The sequence below is a fragment of the Pholcus phalangioides genome, unplaced genomic scaffold, assembly GCF_987345545.1.
Source record: "Pholcus phalangioides strain wild (caught in Gottingen) unplaced genomic scaffold, Ppha-v1.0 ptg000015l_1, whole genome shotgun sequence".
In the NCBI taxonomy this organism is placed as follows: Eukaryota; Metazoa; Arthropoda; class Arachnida; order Araneae; family Pholcidae; genus Pholcus; species Pholcus phalangioides.
This window is the reverse complement of record NW_028301608.1, coordinates 23,583,246-23,601,509: the sequence shown is the minus strand read 5'-3', so window position 1 is coordinate 23,601,509 and position 18,264 is coordinate 23,583,246. Positions and strand designations below refer to the sequence as shown.

At 35.6% G+C, this 18,264-nt stretch overlaps 1 protein-coding gene across 1 annotated transcript in view; it reads left to right on the top strand.

Moving 5' to 3' along the window:
• The first annotated feature begins 3,719 nt into the window (after nt 1-3,719).
• The window catches only part of Strump (WASH complex subunit strump), a 31,030-nt gene continuing 16,485 nt past the window's right edge, over nt 3,720-18,264 (top strand). Inside the window, exons 1-12 of the mRNA XM_089243186.1 lie at nt 3,720-3,871; nt 7,849-8,091; nt 10,002-10,108; nt 10,283-10,367; nt 11,237-11,337; nt 11,645-11,764; nt 11,879-11,951; nt 12,266-12,418; nt 12,732-12,845; nt 14,576-14,753; nt 15,263-15,387; nt 16,216-16,345. Coding sequence (XP_089099312.1) covers nt 3,869-3,871; nt 7,849-8,091; nt 10,002-10,108; nt 10,283-10,367; nt 11,237-11,337; nt 11,645-11,764; nt 11,879-11,951; nt 12,266-12,418; nt 12,732-12,845; nt 14,576-14,753; nt 15,263-15,387; nt 16,216-16,345 — 1,432 coding nt within the window. The 5' untranslated portion in view covers nt 3,720-3,868. The remainder of the gene's footprint in view (nt 3,872-7,848; nt 8,092-10,001; nt 10,109-10,282; nt 10,368-11,236; nt 11,338-11,644; nt 11,765-11,878; nt 11,952-12,265; nt 12,419-12,731; nt 12,846-14,575; nt 14,754-15,262; nt 15,388-16,215; nt 16,346-18,264) is intronic.

Sequence of the window (18,264 nt, the reverse complement as noted above, 5' to 3'; positions counted from 1 at the left end):
GGGGACCTACAAAAAATGACACAGCAGAGAAATTAAGTTAATTGCGAACAACTCGTGTTAATGCAGTTTTTGTATTGAGATTTCACTGAATTTCCATAATATTGAGATTTCACTGAATTTCCATAATATTGAGATTTCACTGAATTTCCATAAACTAAGCCAGGAGCCGTCTCAACAGCATCATAAGTCCCTCGGGCAAAACATAGTTTTCTCAGGGCCTCCATCTAACTATAAATACCTGCCTACAAAGTTTCATGCTTTTACGTTCTCCAAAATTTTAACCATATAAAATTGTCATGAGGCTTTACCTGCACTTGTGGCTCCCGAGCCGTGGCATCTTAAAACACAAGCAAAATGATTCCCTCCCCACTTAAAAAATACCTGCTTACCAACTTACATAGTGTTTCTCGAAAATTGTCATAAGTCCCCGGGTCATGCGTTAAGGTTAAAAGCAAAGGGAGGGGGGAAACCAAAATCACTTGAGTGCTTAGGGTCTTCGTTATAATTCACGCTCACTTCCACCTTTTATTGCAGTAGAATTCTATTTTCAGTTTCATATTTTCACTGTCCTAGAAATTCCCCCTGACATAACAACCTTTTTCACAGGAAATGGTATACACCCCACAAAATAAAATATAATTAGTAAATTTTAACATTTATGGGGAAAAATTCCAATTAGCATAATTTTTTAAAATTAGTTTGATGTACTTGGATTTACACAGATATTCGGCCGAATACCTAAGCCTTATTCGGCCGAACCTAATATTCGGCAAAAGGGTCGAATACCGAATAACAGCCGAATATTTGTCATCTCTAGGCATTCATATATATTTTATTTTTTAAGTGAGAAATAAATATCAAGAAAAATTATCTAAAATTTGAAGTAGTATTTTCACTCCTCAACGAAATTTGGAGGAGTAAAATTGAATTTTCATGCGTGAATTATGCATCTAGAGGTGTATTGACTATCCTCTACCTGAGGCTCCTCAACTACTACGTTATCACTACTACGTTTTCTGCTGTTCGATAAAAATAAATTGACCGAAAGTCATCCTTTAAGCGACAGCACTTTATTCATGACCGGAGCACGACATATGCATCTGTGCTTCTTAATCTTTTTATTCCACCCGTGGCACCATGGGGTCACATTTCCTTCTAGTGGTTTCCTGTCTTATCCACGGCCAACATCTACTTTCTACTTATTATGAACTGATTCTTTTTTATAAGAAAGATCAGAATCCGAACCCCCAAGCTAGAGTTCAGTGAGCTTCTCTGTTCTCCTGGTTCTATTCAGGGCCGTCTCAACATCATGGGCCGTCGGGTAGATTGACGTTCTGGGGGGCCCCACTGAAAGTAGCAGCTTATAAATTCACATATTTTTAAAGGACTTTTTCTGGGTATTATGCCGAGTTGAACTTGGAAAAAAAAGTAATATAGTTTCGGCCGGGACTAGAACCAAGGTCCTCTTGCAAACCGAGAAAACGCGCTATCACATACACACCACGAGGTGCGATCCTGCGTTCCTTATTTCACTCACTATGTGGCGTGAGGCAGTGAAGTAGGAACATAGTACCCCCCCCCCCACAACTTCAACAAGTGGCCTCCAGGCATTGAGCTCAGTGACCCCAGGTGGGACGGTAGAGAGTTTCTAAAAATGTCTAATTCCTTCATACACTGGGCTGAGAAAAATCCACACATCTCACTCTCTTTACATACTCATTCTGGAAAATCATAGCACCTAATCTCATCACGTAAGTCAGTGTTTCCAAAGTGTGTAATATCATTCCCTGGAGAAGATGGAGGGATACGAGGGTGGGGGAGATAGCTTTCTTAAGTTTGTTTATTATAGGGTCCTATGGGTGACTTGTATTGGGAGTGATCAGAGGGTAAAAAAATTGAAGAAGGAGGCGATGGAATAAAAAGTTTGGGAAACTATGATGTAGGTCCAAAGGACACCACCATGGACATGAAGCCTCCGAGCCATACGCGTTAAAAAAGGCTTTAGTTCTTCTAGGCTGAAATGTGGTTCTACTATACTTTGAAAGTAGTCACATGCAAGGGTAAGGTTCTTCAGCCACTTAGGTAGACATACTCTTTCTCATAACCATATTTTACAGTTAGAAGCAGTACCGTCTTAACGCATGGGCCCACCCTTAGAAGCGTTCATTTCTTCACGTCCACCTTTTTCACAGCTCTCTATGGCCCCACTTAACCACTTGCCTCTGCCAACACCTTCTATAGCAGAAAGCCTCCGCGCGAAGCTTTGACGTCACTAAAGTCGCCTCCATTTCACCTGTAGACATTGGATGTATAGTGTAGTCCGAGTATGCGAAATCGTTACCTTTTTTGCAGTATATCCAATGACTGTCGGTGAAATGGACGACTTCGAAGTCGTCCATTTCACGCGCGAAGCTCGTGACGTTACTGAGACTTTTTGCTATAGAAGGTGTTGCCACTGCTCCCCTTCAACTTGATTTTCATCACTCTCATGCATGGCCCTCAAATCCTTGAGCAGGGCCCCTAGGCTGGGACGTTTCGTGGGGCTCCCAGATCAGACTTCTCACGGGACCCTTTATAGTGAATTTATATCGTGGAAAAAAAAATTTATGAGAATCGTCCCATGCCCCAGGGTTGGAGCCCTTTCAGCGGTAGCCTTGTGGGGGTCATGCTCTCATGGTCCCCACATCCGGCCTCCCACAAGGGTGTGGGAAGTGTGGCCAACGACGATTCTCCCTACTTTTTGTTTTATCACATTATAAGTTCACTATGGGGGGCCTACCGAAGATCTCGGCCCAGGCACCCTCTGCTCCAGGATGTAAGGCCCATGCCATGCCCCTGGGCTCTAGTCTTGTCTGCTCCACCGTTGTGGGGCCATGATCATTCATTTTCCGTCTGAACATTTCATGGAACCCGATGGGTTTTTGCATTCCTGGCCAAACAAATGCACATTTGTGAATCATGCCCCCCCCCCTCCATCCTGGGCCTGACTCTCACACATTGAGGGGAGAAATATATCTCTTCAATGTATATCATCTATATATTTCTCCTCTAAGCCCCCACAAGAACGGGACTGACAGGGCTCCAGCCATGGGGCCGCGGAACTGTTACCATCATTTTTTTTTCATGCTATAAATTAACTATAGAAGGACCCGTAAAAAGTCTAGCTTGGTGCCCGCCAAAGATCTCAGTTTAAGGGCCCTGGTCCAAGATGTGAGAGCCATGAGTAGGGTCACTAGGCTGGGATCTTCATGAGTCCTCTTTTAGTTATATAGCGTGGAAAAACAAAAAATGATGAGATACGACTCTATCTGTATCGTGGGGCCCTATTGGCCCCATCCTTGTAGGGGGGCTATGTTGTGACTGCACATCAAAGCTCTGCCGAAATATTACCTAAACCGTATATAGAGTTAAAACTAGACAACAAATGGAGCAAAAACCATTACCATTAACCTTAATGTGGAGACATGTTGTGTTTAATAAATGAAATGGAGCAAAAAAAACACAAGATTAAATATTGGCACCACAGAACTGCTATAGCCATCTACCGACAGACAAGCACACTAAAAACCCACAGATCCCATTACATCGAATAACGAAACGTAACATGATAGGAATCGCATCGTAAAGTTACGAACGAAATCAGATCATCCAAGGACGTCCATTGCATAGGGAAATATATCGTAAAGTATAAGTAAGATTAAACTATATATAGGATAATCATCGTACACCGAAAAAGTAAACATAAACACGAGAGAGTGCGGTTTGAAAGGGGGCGTAAGAAACTAACCGATTTTTTTTTAAAACGAAAAATACCGGTGTTATGTGACTCGAGAAACCACTAATTACCAATTATCATCAGCTGTAAAACATGGTAATTTATTTTTATCTCTCAATATTTTGCTTTTACTTTTCTTGGTTCAATATTTATAGTGACCGTGATATACTGTGATACACATGGAGATAGTTATTTAAACTGAGGTATTTATCCAAAGCGCCTCATAAATGACTCTCAATTGGCGAAATAGATTTCTTGCTCATTAAATTCTCGAAAATATTTACATTATCCATTCTAGGGGCGTCAGAAGTGTTTTAAACCTGTGGGTGCGTGGTGTGAGTGTTATGTAGATGATCTTAATGCTGGGGGTGCTTAATCACCCCCCAGTATTTTGTGTTTAAGCACCCACAGCTCCAGTGGCACTGATCCATTTTATCTACTTACCCACACAGACACCATGTATACACGAATTGCTGTATTCATAATGCACACGAAGATGTATAGGCTACCAAAGCTTTAATAACTACAAATGCGAAGGAGGCTGACATTTTCCATCCCTCTCTAAGTGTGTCAATAGCTAGGCTACTAAATCACTACTATTGAACCACAGATGCACCTCGTCCATATTCCTCTATGGAATTTATTACAAATGAGTACATGGCGGAATGTGTGTGTGCGTGTTGTGAACCTGACATGAAGTTTATTTCTTCGCTTGCTATGATGCTGTCATCTACCACCTATTTTTTGAACTGTGAGTGAAGTGTAATGTTGAATAGTTGTATTGTGCCACTAGCTAGGCCGCAGAGCAGTGGCTCTTAAACTTTTTTACTGGTACAGTCCATGCCGCTCAATATGATCACATCTGGACTTGGGATTTCTGATATAACAATAACCAAATGAAAATTGTATCCGAAAAAATCCTATTTGCAAATACAGTGATCATACTTCCTGTTTGGTTGTACAGAACAAATGGTAAACAGGTATTGATAAAGCAGGACAACTTTTTTTCTTTCACACATGATTGGTTGTGAAAATGTATCACAAATTATGTACAATATATGTTACATAGATCCCATGAGAAAATATCTCGGGAAAAGAAATTTGAATCTGGTCAACTGAAAGAAACTGATCAAGAGCCAATCGTACAACATTTCATCATACATTTGCCTTCACTATAGGAAGACCATCGCAAAAGCAGCCCCCACACGAAAATAGGTCACAGCAGCCTAATAACAATAACTTACAAAAAGAAAAAAATTAAGTTTGGTTAAACTTTAGTTTCAAAATACTCAAAAAAAAAAACAAAAAAACTTGCAACGGGAAAAATTTGATAGCAATATCAGAAGTCCTGTTAAGAAAAACATTTTTTTTTCTATGTTATGATATTGGTTTATTCCCTTTCTTGCAAAAGTCATAACAATAAACGAATGATAACATTATACATAATTCTAATAAGCAGTGTCGACTGTACTACTTAACATGGAACATATGTTCTGAGCATGGGCCCCACATGGCCAGGGCTAACAGGGCCTGGGATAATTATTATTTTTTAATTTTTCATGCAATAAATTCACTATAGAAGGACCCAGTGAAAAATCTGGTTCAGGGACCCACCATATATCCCAGCCTAGGAGCCCTGCACCAAGATGTGGGGCCATGGTTCTGAGTGTGTGTGTGTGGCTCATAATGTATTTATGTTGAAATTTTGCTTGTTTTATATTTTTGCCTGTGCTGTCGTCTTACATATTTTAACTGCTTGAATTTTCATGGTTAGCATCCTGAGTAAACTTTGATTCACATTCTCACACCATTGTCTCACTTGCACCCATTTGAACAATTGCATCAGGAACACATGGACGGAGATATGGGAGGACATGGGGGGGGGGCACTGCGCCCCCAGCGTCAAAGGTGGAGCCTACTGATCTAATGTATATGCGTATATATGAATTGACATCATCCTCATCATGCCTTCCCCCCAGCAATCATTATCTCCCACAGACTTCACGTTTATCTCCGCCTATGCTGGAATATTTTCAAATTCTAACCTTCGTAACTGTTCTTTCACACTCTTACAAGTGTGTGCACCTCTGGTTAACCCTTTCAAGGACAGACATTTTTCCAAAACTCGTAGAAAACAAACGTTTCCAAGGTGCCACATTTGAGACTTTCTAACGAAGAGTATCTAAAGTCCATGCCATCCCTGATTTAAATATTTTTACAAATGGTTTATTACCCACAATCACAGACAAAATAGTGATTGGGGTAAGCCGGCACTCAAACACTACTCAATTCAATGTACACTCGTCTCATACAGTACAAGCAAACCTGTCAGAGAATAGAGACATAAAAAAGAGTAAAGGAAAACTATATGTCATTTAAAGAATTTCATCTTAAAAAAGAATTTCAAATAATCACCAGATGATTGAGCAGACTACTATGCTCATCATCTGTGGATGATGGGAGCACTCTGAGGGTTAGATTGGTGGTGCTTGTGGACACCTGGAGTGGATGCTTATTCATCCACCTTACAGAGGACCCTTGATACAGATGTGGTTTCAGTAACAGTTTTCCAAAGTTAAACAAGAAATTAGGTCATAAGTTTCCAACAACTGGCTTTTTTTTTTCCTTCTTTCAAATAAAGCACAATCGCCATGGGCAATTTACTACCAAATGAGTTGTGGAGGAAGTGTACCTAATAGTCTGAATGTGCATCTGGTATTGTGCATGGAGAAAAACATATTTTTTAGTGCTGTCATCTATTTTTCAAACTATGAGTGAAGTGTAATGATTGATATTTGTATTGTTGTAGGCAGGGGCAGATGTAGAGTTTGCTGCTGGGAGGAGTGATTTTACAAATCGCTAAAAAAAGTTTCAGCATGGGGTGATCATATGCACTGCATTTTATTCCATATTTTCTGTGACATTCATGTCATATATATAGCCATCTGGTGGCTCGTCGTTCATGAGCTATTGGCTGATCGGTTCACCGTCCATTGCACGGTTCCGTTCGGCACATATATACACTCTAGCGAAGGAAAATTGCTATCTCCTCTGTAGCTTAGTGCTCAGAGCACTCGTCCGGCAATCGAGGGACCCGGGTTCGACTCCCGGTAGAGGCAGAGATGAGTTTTTTCCTTCCTTAAAAAATTAACATCTTAAATAATAAATATCTTCACAACATCCAGTCTTCCGTATATCTTGAATAATTTTTTTGCTTTTGTTTTTAATTTTAATGTTATTTCTATGGACATGAGCAAATCCAGAAAACATATAGGAAATTTTTTTCATGAAATTTATGATTAATATCTCTAAACTAAAGGATTAGCAAGAAAAATATATAACAGGGAAAAATTAAGAAAATCAATTCAAATCTTAATTCTGCCAGAAAAAGTTAAGAACTTTGAGCAAATACTAAAGGCTTTTGACGTTAGGATTTTAGAATGGAAATGTTTCCTAGCAAGTATGGCATGAAAAAGATAAAGAGATAAGCTAAAATAAAGAAAAATCTTCATATTTGCCCCCACCTCTCTCTTCTAAGGAGGAAGAGGAGCATTATCAATGGAAAATGTTGGAAAAAATGGAAAGTGGAAAAAATGGAAATCTTGACCCATGTCATAAGTCTAGTAAAAAATTACTTACATGTGTCGAGGTATCACTGTAGACCACTGGTTTGCATGACAGAATCTTCCCATACAAAGAAGAAAAGAAAGAGATCTACACTTTGAGGGGAAAAAAAATTATAGGGAGTGTGGGTCTTGAGCACCAGTTATGGCTCTCATCAGCATCCATATAGGCTACCCTGGCATATGGTCATACTAAAATCAGCATAACATTGATCATTTGATAAATTTTCTGTTAGATGTTGAAATGAGAAATTTATTAAAAAACCATATGAGTGCAAAATTTGACATGAGCATAGAACAAACACTCTGGGGCATTTTGTTGATAACAGCTGTGTTTGCTAGAATTTTGTTGAAGATACCAGTCGGTAATCTGTCTTTTATTTGCTTTTCTCTCTTTTATTTACATTAAGTGCATGTTGTTAATGTTGTTTTTATTTTTGCAAAATCTAGTCTTTGAAAAACAGCATGATGGTTGATTTCCTAGCTGAGAACAATGCATGTGGACAAAATCTGTTGAGATTAGTCTCAAGAGGAAATGCTATCATAGCTGAGTTACTGAGACTCGCTGATGTCATTCCGCCTGTTTTCCGCTTGGACAACAAACTTGATCAACAGAAGTATGGGGATGTCATTTGTGATTTCAGTTATTTCAAGACAACTGATTTATTTGAAAATAAGATTGAAACACATCCGGTAAAAAAAAAACTTTTATATCTTCAATTATATTTCAGTTTAATTAAGTAGCTTCCAAGAAAATGAATAATCCAGATCACTTAGTGAACAAAAATGTATTTTTTTTAATCATGCCATTGGCAGTTTTTGTCAACTTATAATATACACTGAAGAGCCAAAAAAACTGGTCCACCTGCCTAATATCGTGTAGGGCCCCGCGAGCACGCAGAAGTGCCGCAACACGACGTGGCATGGACTCGACTAATGTCTGAAGTAGTGCTGGAGGTAATTGACACCATGAATCCTGCAGGGCTGTCCATAAATCCGTAGGAGTAAGAGGGGGTGGAGATCTCTTCTGAACAGCACGTTGCAAGGCATCCCAGATATGTTCAATAATGTTCATGTCTGGAGATTTAGGTGGCCAGCGGAAGTGTCTAAAGTCAGAAGAGTGTTCCTGGAGTCACTTTGTAGCAATTCTGGACGTGTGAGGTGTCACATTGTCCTGCTGAAATTGTCCAAGTCCGTCAGAATGCACAATGGACATGAATAGGTGCAGGTGATCAGACAGGATGCTTACGTACCTGTCACCTGTCAGAGTCGTATCTAGACGTATCAGGGGCCCCATATCTTGCCAACCGCACACGCCCCATACCATCACAGAGCCTCCACCAGCTTGAACAGTCCCCTGTTGACACGTAGGGTCCATGGATTCATGAGGTTGTCTCCATACCCGTCCATCAGCTCGAATCAATTGGAACCGAGACTCGTCAGACCAGGCAATGTGTTTCCAGTCCTCAACAGTCCAATGTTGGTGTTGTCGGGCCCAGGCGAGGCGTAAAGCTTTGTGTAGTGCAGTCATCAAGGGTACACGAGTGGGCCTTCGGCTCCGAAAGCCCATATCGATGATGTTTCGTTGAATGGTTCGCACGCTGACACTTGTTGATGGCCCAGCATTGAAATCTGCAGCAATTTGCGGAAGGGTTGCACGTCTGTCACGCTTAATGATTCTCGTCAGTCCCGTTCTTGCATGATCTTTTTCCGGCCGCAGCGATGGCGTAGATTTAATTTTTTACCGGATTCCCGATATTCACGGTGCACTCGTGAAATGGTCATACGTGAAAATCCAAATTTCATCGCTACCTCGGAGATGCTATGTTCCATCTCTCGTGCGCCGACTATAACAACACGTTCAAACTCACTTAAATCTCGATAACCTGCCATTGTAGCAGCAGTAACCAATCTAACAGCTATGCCAGACACTTGTTGTGTTATATAGGCGTTGCCGACTGCAGCGCCGTGCTCTGATTGGTTCCATATCTCTTTATTTGCATACGCATGCCTGACCAGTTTTTTTGGCTCTTCAGTTTAGTAGGTATCATTGGCAAAGACCAGAAAATTTATCTTTCAGAGTAGTATTCAGGAAGCCCCTTTCCTTGATCAGCTTATAATACTTGCTATATTTCTGCCATTGTAATGGAGAAAATTTTAATTAAGAAAACACTGTGGTCATTTTCAAATCCACACTTTTTGTCTACTTAGATGACGCTCCTTATAATGGTCTTGCATTATAATGATCATTCCATTACAACGACCGATAAGTCCCAAATGTTTCCATACAAGGACTATGCTTTATGTTTTTCTTTCGATATAACGACCACTGGACATGAGGTCCATTTTTGGCAGATCAAGGAGGGTCGTTATACAATGAGAGTTAACTGTAGCCCAGTATTCATCTATTGATGTATAAAGGTTTATTTTGCACACAAAACATAATGTGTAGTATTCTAACCCATCAGAAAGCCTTTACTGTAAAGTGAGCATAAATGTAATAATTTTATTACTTTATTTTGATTTTTTTCTTCTAAATTAAAAGAATTGAAAGAATTTCTCTCTCATAATGTTTAATGTTGCTTTCACACTTTTTTTTTAAGCAATTACAAGACATTGATGAAGAGTTCAAAGAAAACTACTTAGAAATTCTAACACGTTTTTATATTGCATTTGAAAGCATTCACAAGTATACTGTTCAGCTAGGAAGGTAAGCTTCCACACACACATACATTCTTTGGAACTAAATAGTCTATATATTCATCCAACCATTGATATTTTTATGTCTAGTCTTGTTGCATGAAACGTATGCACTAACAGTTTACAAAAAGAAAAAAAAAAGATTCTCTAATGGATTCTCTAAAATGGATATGTGTATCTTCAGGTTTCTTGAAGATTTAGAAGAAGGAATTTACATCCAACAGACGTTAGAGACTGTACTTATAAATGAAGATGGAAAACAGTTGATGGTAGACACTTTTTATTGCTTTTATTTAGAGTTTTTATTGAACGAATAGTTTAATAACCAACACAACATTCTTTCGTGGCCTTTGAAGCCAAAAGTAGAAATACAGTTGACTCCGCTTAATTTGATCAGATCAAGACTCTGAGTTTTTGATAACAATAACCTATTGACAACTATATCAGAAATAAATCCCGGTCGCAAATACAATGACCATATGTCCTGTTCAATGAGACAGCACATATGGCCACCGTGCTTGAGATTGGAAAATGGGACAAACTTGTTGCAAAATGTTCAGTTGTTCCTCTGGAAAACATTTTTTACTTCTACTGTAAATTCAGAAAAAGTGGAAATGTTTTCTTTTGAAGTTCCTTATATAGGCTTCATTAAGCTTTTAATGTTAAGATTTTTTTCATGCTATTATATTTGTTTGCTACTATATCAGATTCAATCATTCCAAATAGGTTTTTTTTTTGTTAAACATACTACTTCACTTTGTGTATCAAGTTTCATGTAGTACTATGTAGTTGCAAACTGTAATGAAATTATTATAATAGTGAAAAGACTATTTTTTAGGACTCTCTGATCTCTAAATTTAAGTATGAAAATTTCTTGTTTGTCACAGTGAATAGAAATTCTGAAATTCATTATGTAGCTGTCAACCAATGTCTTGTCTTTTCTCAATAAAATACCTACTAACAGCTTAAATTTTAATGTGTTACTTTTTTTTCATACAATTTAAAATGAACTCTGAATTGTATAATGATAACAAAATTAAAAATTCCCAAAATCCATAAAGGGATCACTTTTTTTTATCTTGCTTGATCTTACGAGTTTTGCTGTTATTTATATTTTTTCATTCTTATCATTTTCCAGTGTGAAGCTCTGTTTTTATGTGGTGTGATACTCCTAATAATCGATCAGAAGATTGATGGTATTCTTCGAGAGAGAATGCTTGTTTCTTACTATCGCTATAGGTAATAACAAATAGCATGTGTGAAAAAAATTTGAGTTTTGTAATTTTCATAATTGATAATTTAAGCATGAGTGGCATTCATTAAAAAAATTAATAAATGAAAAAAAAAATTTTCAGAGTTTATATTGAGAAAAATTACTTTGTGGTAGTTTAATATATTCTGATGTTGGTAAAACATCAGAGCGTTTAAATTTCTATATTGTAATCATTAGAATTATTATTACTTGTTCAGCTATCCATTGCCCTTCTTTTAGGTGTTATTTGTTAATTATGAATTACAAAGGGAGTAATATCTTTTATTTTTACAGCGCTCAAAGATCAAGCATGGACTCCAACATTGATGATGTCTGTCAGCTTCTTCGCAGTACTGGTTTCAGCTCTTTTCCTAATTCTAGAAGGCCATCTAACTATCCTGAGGAATACTTCAGGTATGGGTATTTAGTTGTCTAATAAAATTAGAACTAATCTCAGTTTAAATTTTTAATGGAAAAAAAATTGATTTGGTTTATGCTAAATTATTCTTTGTTTGGTTATTACCACAGGAGAGTGCCTTTGAATTCTACTTTTGTCAGTATGGTGATTGGTAGGTTGCGTTCAGATGATATATACAATCAGGTAATTAAATTCTGAGATCTCATTTAAATGCCTAAGATATTAACAATATTAACACAATAAAAGAAGATACTGCTAAATACTTTTTTAGACTGTCATGAAACTAGAATAACGCTAATGTGTTGGAAATGTACAGGGGATATGTTTTCTTTTAAATTTAATTTTTTTTTTCAAAAATTTTAGACATTTTTCCACTTTAACCATCTTTCTTCCCACCAGTTTAGTTTTATTCTCTACTCAGAGTCTATGAGGAAAATTGTTTAATAAATGAGTCAATTTTGTTTCAATGTAAAAGTCATATTTTTCTTTGGCAACAGATATCTGCATATCCATTTCCTGAGCATCGTAGCACGGCATTAGCTACTCAAGCTGCTATGCTGTATGTCATCTTATATTTTGCTCCTGGAATACTAAATTCCCAACAAGCCAAAATGCGGGAGATAGTAGATAAGTTCTTTCCTGATAATTGGGTAAGCAGTGTTTTTTTTTCTCAAAAGTAAATTTTTCAAGTTAATAATGAAATCTACATTAAACAGATGCTTTTATTAAATTGAAGATGATTAATTTAAGATTGCTTTCGTCAAAATTATTGAAAATATTTTTATGAAGGTATGAAGAAAACATTTTTGTAATCGATTCAAAATTTAGTATTCTGTTGTTGTTTACTCGTTTTCCTTTTGTTTTTCTGGAAATCTTCAATTGCAAACATTGCATTTGTGAGATATTCTGTTCACTCTCTATCATTAAAGTAAATATAATGAATATATTACTCAATCTTTGTAGGTCATCAGTGTGTATATGGGAATGACAATCAATCTTGTTGATGCTTGGGAACCATATAAGGCCGCAAAGCAAGCTCTAAACAATACTCTGGATGCTTCAAATATAAAAGACCTGGTATATAATTTAATGATATTTAAAAGGTTTATTTCATTTTCACAAAATCTAACTAGCAAAATAAAGTATATCAAAATGTAAAAATATTGTAATATCTGCTGAAGTATATTATGTAGAAGTTATTCAGACATACTTTGAAAGTACAATGATATCTCGACCTTCCAGATTATTTTTTTCTGAAAGTTATACTGTTATCATGAAGTATCATATCACAAATCAATGTTTTCTTCAGGATAATTGGGACTCTATTAATTCATTTGACATATCCACAATATTAATACTCATATAAAAATGAATTATCATAAACTATTATTTTTGTATTCTATGCTTAATGAAAGAATTTTTACTTATAACCATATAACACACTATACATGTTATACAACATAAACACTGTCCCAACAATAGTATTCAATGTACTGGTACTTTCATGTGTTGAGTGAGTCTTTTTCTGGACATTTCTTGCTCATTCGTTAAATATGCAAGTTAGGGAACTTGTTTTTTTCATTACTTGGATCACTCTATTCTATGTTAAGGTATCACTGTAGTTTATCTGAGTGTAAATTATATCTTGAGTAAATCTGAATTAAAACATTGTAGTCACTGATTGATAATCATTTTAAAATATCCCTTAATTTATTTTGCAATAACTCAAATTCAGAAATGCCCAAATATTCAAAAAATTACAATTAGGAGCAGAGTGAAATGAAATCAATGCTTTAGCATTTATATTGTTAGAAATGATATGCTATGTATAGTGGCATCATCTGACTAAGTTGCAAAGGAAATAAGCATAATTTATACTTTAAAAAATATAAACCATTTTCATTTCTGGGTAAAAGAATTTGCTGTAAAAATGTTCACATAAAATGTTTTGGATCTGCTCATGAAGAGAGTATAAGGCCGGGATTAAACTATAAAAGTTTGATAAAATCCCTTTTATAAAACGAAAAATCCAACCAATAAAGCTCATAGGTTAAATTTGTGCAAATGCAACCAATAATCTTGTTAGCTGAATTTTTCAAACGTTATAAAAAAAACTTTTAGAAAACTTTTATAGTGTAATCCTGGCCTAAGAAATGATCTATATATATATATATATATGTATAAATGTTATAGTAAATGTGATAAGTAAGTTATTATGAATTTGGTCTGTTATTGTGCATAATAACCAAATTTATCACATTTACTGTAACATATTTATATATATATTTTATATATCTTTCATGTACAGGGTTCACCCGAATCTATCAACTCTATTAAGAAAACGAGGGATTTTTGTGCGTGTCAAAACAAGCATATTTTGCCATGGAACCCATGGTCTCAGTGCATACTTGTACTTATTCAGTCAGAAAAAATAATTAAGTCAAAAAATGCCTAGTGTGATGAAATACATTCTCATAGACTCCTCACCAGGAATCTACGAGAATGTGTGACAGTCCTTCATTCACTGGTGTCAGTCGTGCAGCAAAAACATCCTCAGATGCTTTTTCAAACAGCTACTTTGACCCCTACAATCAACTTTTGAATTATTAATTTTCCTTTTTTTCTCTGTCAAGCTACCAATCTTATGTTACTGTACTATTTTTCTGGCCTGATTAGATTGGGACCGTTGGGCTCCGTAACAAAAAAATTTTACCTTGACTTGTACTACAATTTCTCTCATTTTGTTTAGAACTCATCCTGTATGTTTAATAAATGTTTACACTCATGAAATGCTTGTGTTTTTTTAGGCTTTAAAATACCAGAATAAAGCAAAGAGACTTACTCCTCAATTAGAGCAGTTGCTAAAAGAAGGAACTCTGAACGAGACTATGGTTCTTGACAATGTCCCAAAATTGCTTAATGTTGCCAGAGAGTGTAATGTGACTTTGCGTTGGTTACTAATGCACACAGCTTCTTTATCTCCAAGTATGTTTTTTATATGTTTCTGTTTATAATAATCAAAGGTTGATAATTATGAACAGAAATACAGTACAGTATGCAAATAAGTACAATATGTATCTGGTCAGACAAGTTGCGTGGTGCTTTGTTTTTTCACCATATCTGTTAACTATTTAATTTTTGTGAGAAAATTTTTTCATTATTTTATGAATCAATTCCTTGTATTTTAAAAGAGTTTTTTTTATTTTAATGAATTTTAAAAAAATCAGTTGAAAAGAAATGTTTTTGCTTTCTGAATTTATATTTTTCACTTAAATGCAGTTTTCCTACATTTTAAATTTCACTTTTATTTTAAATTCATGTCATTTGGTTGACACATGAGAAATTCTTTTTTGATTGATAAAAGCAGATAATTTTGCCTCTTATATTGCAGAACTCTTGTTTTTACACTTTATTAACAAACACTTTTCATGTGTGAAAAAGGAGTCAATCATGCTACATAGATCACTTCACATGCAATCTTTTTTTTTTCCCAGTCACAGAAGCAAACAAAAAGTGTCGACAACTGCGAGAACAAGTCATTACAGACAGCCAGTACAAGCCACTTATTGTTTTCCAATTGTTATTATATACAGCTCAGTATGAACTAAAAGTGAAAGAGGTGTGTGGAAAGAAAAACCAATGTATTCATATGTTCATTGTTTTTCTCTGAAAATATTCCGAATTCCAAATTATTGGTTTTGTTTTTTTTGCTAAAGTATAATTATCTTCATTTTAAAAATGTAGACTATGCATTCATTTATTTTTAATTCTCACCATAAATGGCTCTTTCAAAACTATATACAGGATGTCCTCTCTTATCATTGTCCTATCCTAGCTACCTCCTTGACTGTTAGTTTTAAGCCTCCTTCCTAACCTGAACATGGCCCACCACTCTATCTCACCCAATTTTTTTTCACCCAAAAATAGAGGTCGTACATAAAACTTATTCAGAGAGAAATAATTATATTTCTGATTCCATTTATTTCTTGGGAGCACCCTTAAAAACTCACAGTTTTATGTCACTGAAAATCCAGTCGGTTATTAGAATTGAAATAATAGCATCTTATAACTTAGCAAGAATAATTCTATTTTTGAAAAGGAATTAACCTAAAATTAACATAATTGAATCTATCTGTCATTACACAGTCAATTACAAAAGATTTTTTTTTCCAACAAATCAGTAAAAAACTGAATATTTTACTAGATATGACTTATAAGACTCAGGGGGCCAAATATAAAATTAAATTTCAGAACTCTCTAGGAAATAATCTTTTCAACATTCAAAACGTTTTTTTGTTCTTGAAAGTTTCCCCCTAAGATTAATGTTGAGGTATTAGTAACTGGACTGATAAGATTGAACACCTGGTGTTAGTTACATGTATATTTAGCTAGCTAATGAAATTATTTTTATCTCATTATTACGATTATTTTTTTCAAACTATTGCAGTTATTCAAAAAGCTTTTGTCTGAAAAACATGATAAATGGATGAATCACAAAAAAGAATGCTCAGAGCGAATGATGGAGTTGGGAGATGTTTTCTCTGGAGCAAAACCATTGACACGAGTTGAGAAGAATGGTGAAGTTTTGTTTCATATTTATTTATTTTTCTATTTAATATTTCATTTTGTTGAATTTTTTTCCTCAAAACTCACTTCCAAATGTGTTTGAGTATGTGTAGTATGTATGTCTTTATTTAGTTGTTAACATGGTGTTTTTTTTCTCTCAAAATATTTTAAAGTGACCATATACAGGGTGATTATAAAAAAAACTATCCCGACATATGGGCCCCTAACTATCATACCATTCACAGAAACTGAATGAAATTTTGGCATAAGGTATTTTGATGTAAGCGCTCAAGAATGATATGGAAAACAACAGTGTCACTCTAACAGTTACGGTTACAGTGAGAAAATTTCGAAAATATCAAATGGCAACACCAAGTTTTTTGTATTGGAATGTGATCTCCATTGTGAAAAACCCTAAATAGCGTTCGAACAGCAACTGTAGCATGAAAATCACCGGCGGTAGATAGGCTAAAAGTGAGGACAACCAATAAGGACAGAGAAGCAGCATAAAATAAAGCATTTTATTGTGTTTCGCAAATTTTCCACATGACCTTGTGGAGGACTAATCAGGCTGGGATCTCAGCCGAAGAAACGGTGTGACGAATGAAACAAACATTAATGCTCTGGTGCACGGCAAAGTCCTTTTTACTTTTTCCTTGCCTAGCTCCGTGGATTTTCGTGCTACAGGTGCCATTCCAATGCTATTTAGTGTTTTTCAGTATGGAGATCGCATTCCAATACAAAAAACTTGATGTTGCCATTTGATATTTTTCAAATTTTCTCACTGTAACCGTAACTGTTAGAATGACACTGTTGTTTTCCATATCATTCTTGAGCGCATACCTCAAAATACCTTATGCCAAAATTTCATTCAGTTTCTGTGAATGGTATGATAGTTAGGGGCCCATATGTCAGGATAGTTTTTTTATAATCACCCCTTATAAGTACATTAGTCTTTCTTGCGACTTCTAATTAGAATCAACATTTGTTATAACAACCCCTATCGTTCCATCAAAAAATGGGTGTTATATCTGGTGGTCATTATATTGAAAGTAAAACATATCGGATAGTCGGTAAGCAAATATTTGAGACCTACCCTACTGGTCCTCGTAATGAAATGGTCGCTATAACATAGGGACGGTAAAATGAGCATCAACTGTTAATTTTATCTCCAGCAATTTTAAATTTATTTGTTACAGTAGATTGTTGGGATGTGGGAGATTTCGAATATATGTTATGTTTTTATAGTTAAAAATACTTTGTCTTAGAGAGCTTTTATCACCATTTAAATTCTGGACATGTATCCTGATGGCATTTATTTTTCTGATTTCATTTGTAAATTTTAGCAAAAGCTCAGGTTTGTAAGACATTCTCCTACTGCATTGGAGGATATTAAAAGATTTCATATATTAGAAATCCTCTCAGTCTTTGTTAGAATCTTTCTTGACACAGAGATATTACCTTAATTTCCCGGGTATGACCTGCAGTGAAATATGAGTAGTGTGTCTGATCTTGGTGTATCATTGAGATTCTACAAAAGAATGGGTATGAAGTGCATGTAAGGTTGAATAGTAGTAGTGGAATATGATCTGCACATGTGAATTTCGCTACATTGTGAAAAGTAATATCCTATGATGTGCAATAGCTCACTTGCGAATTGTATTTGCCTATAATGAAATCTTAAGGAAAGAACGGGGTTGTTGGTTACCCCCCCCCCCCTTTTTTTTTAGAAAAATGTTTTTCTTCTACTTGACATCTGATATCTTTAATGTTTTTAAAATAAGTTTTTATTAAATTTCTGTAAATAAATATTTTTTTCAAATAAAAATTTTTTTACAAATCCTTTTAGGAAATATTCATTTCTGTTCAAACCTCTCATGAAAAATATGCAGTGGTATATAATCTATTTTAAGATTTTTTTTGCAATATA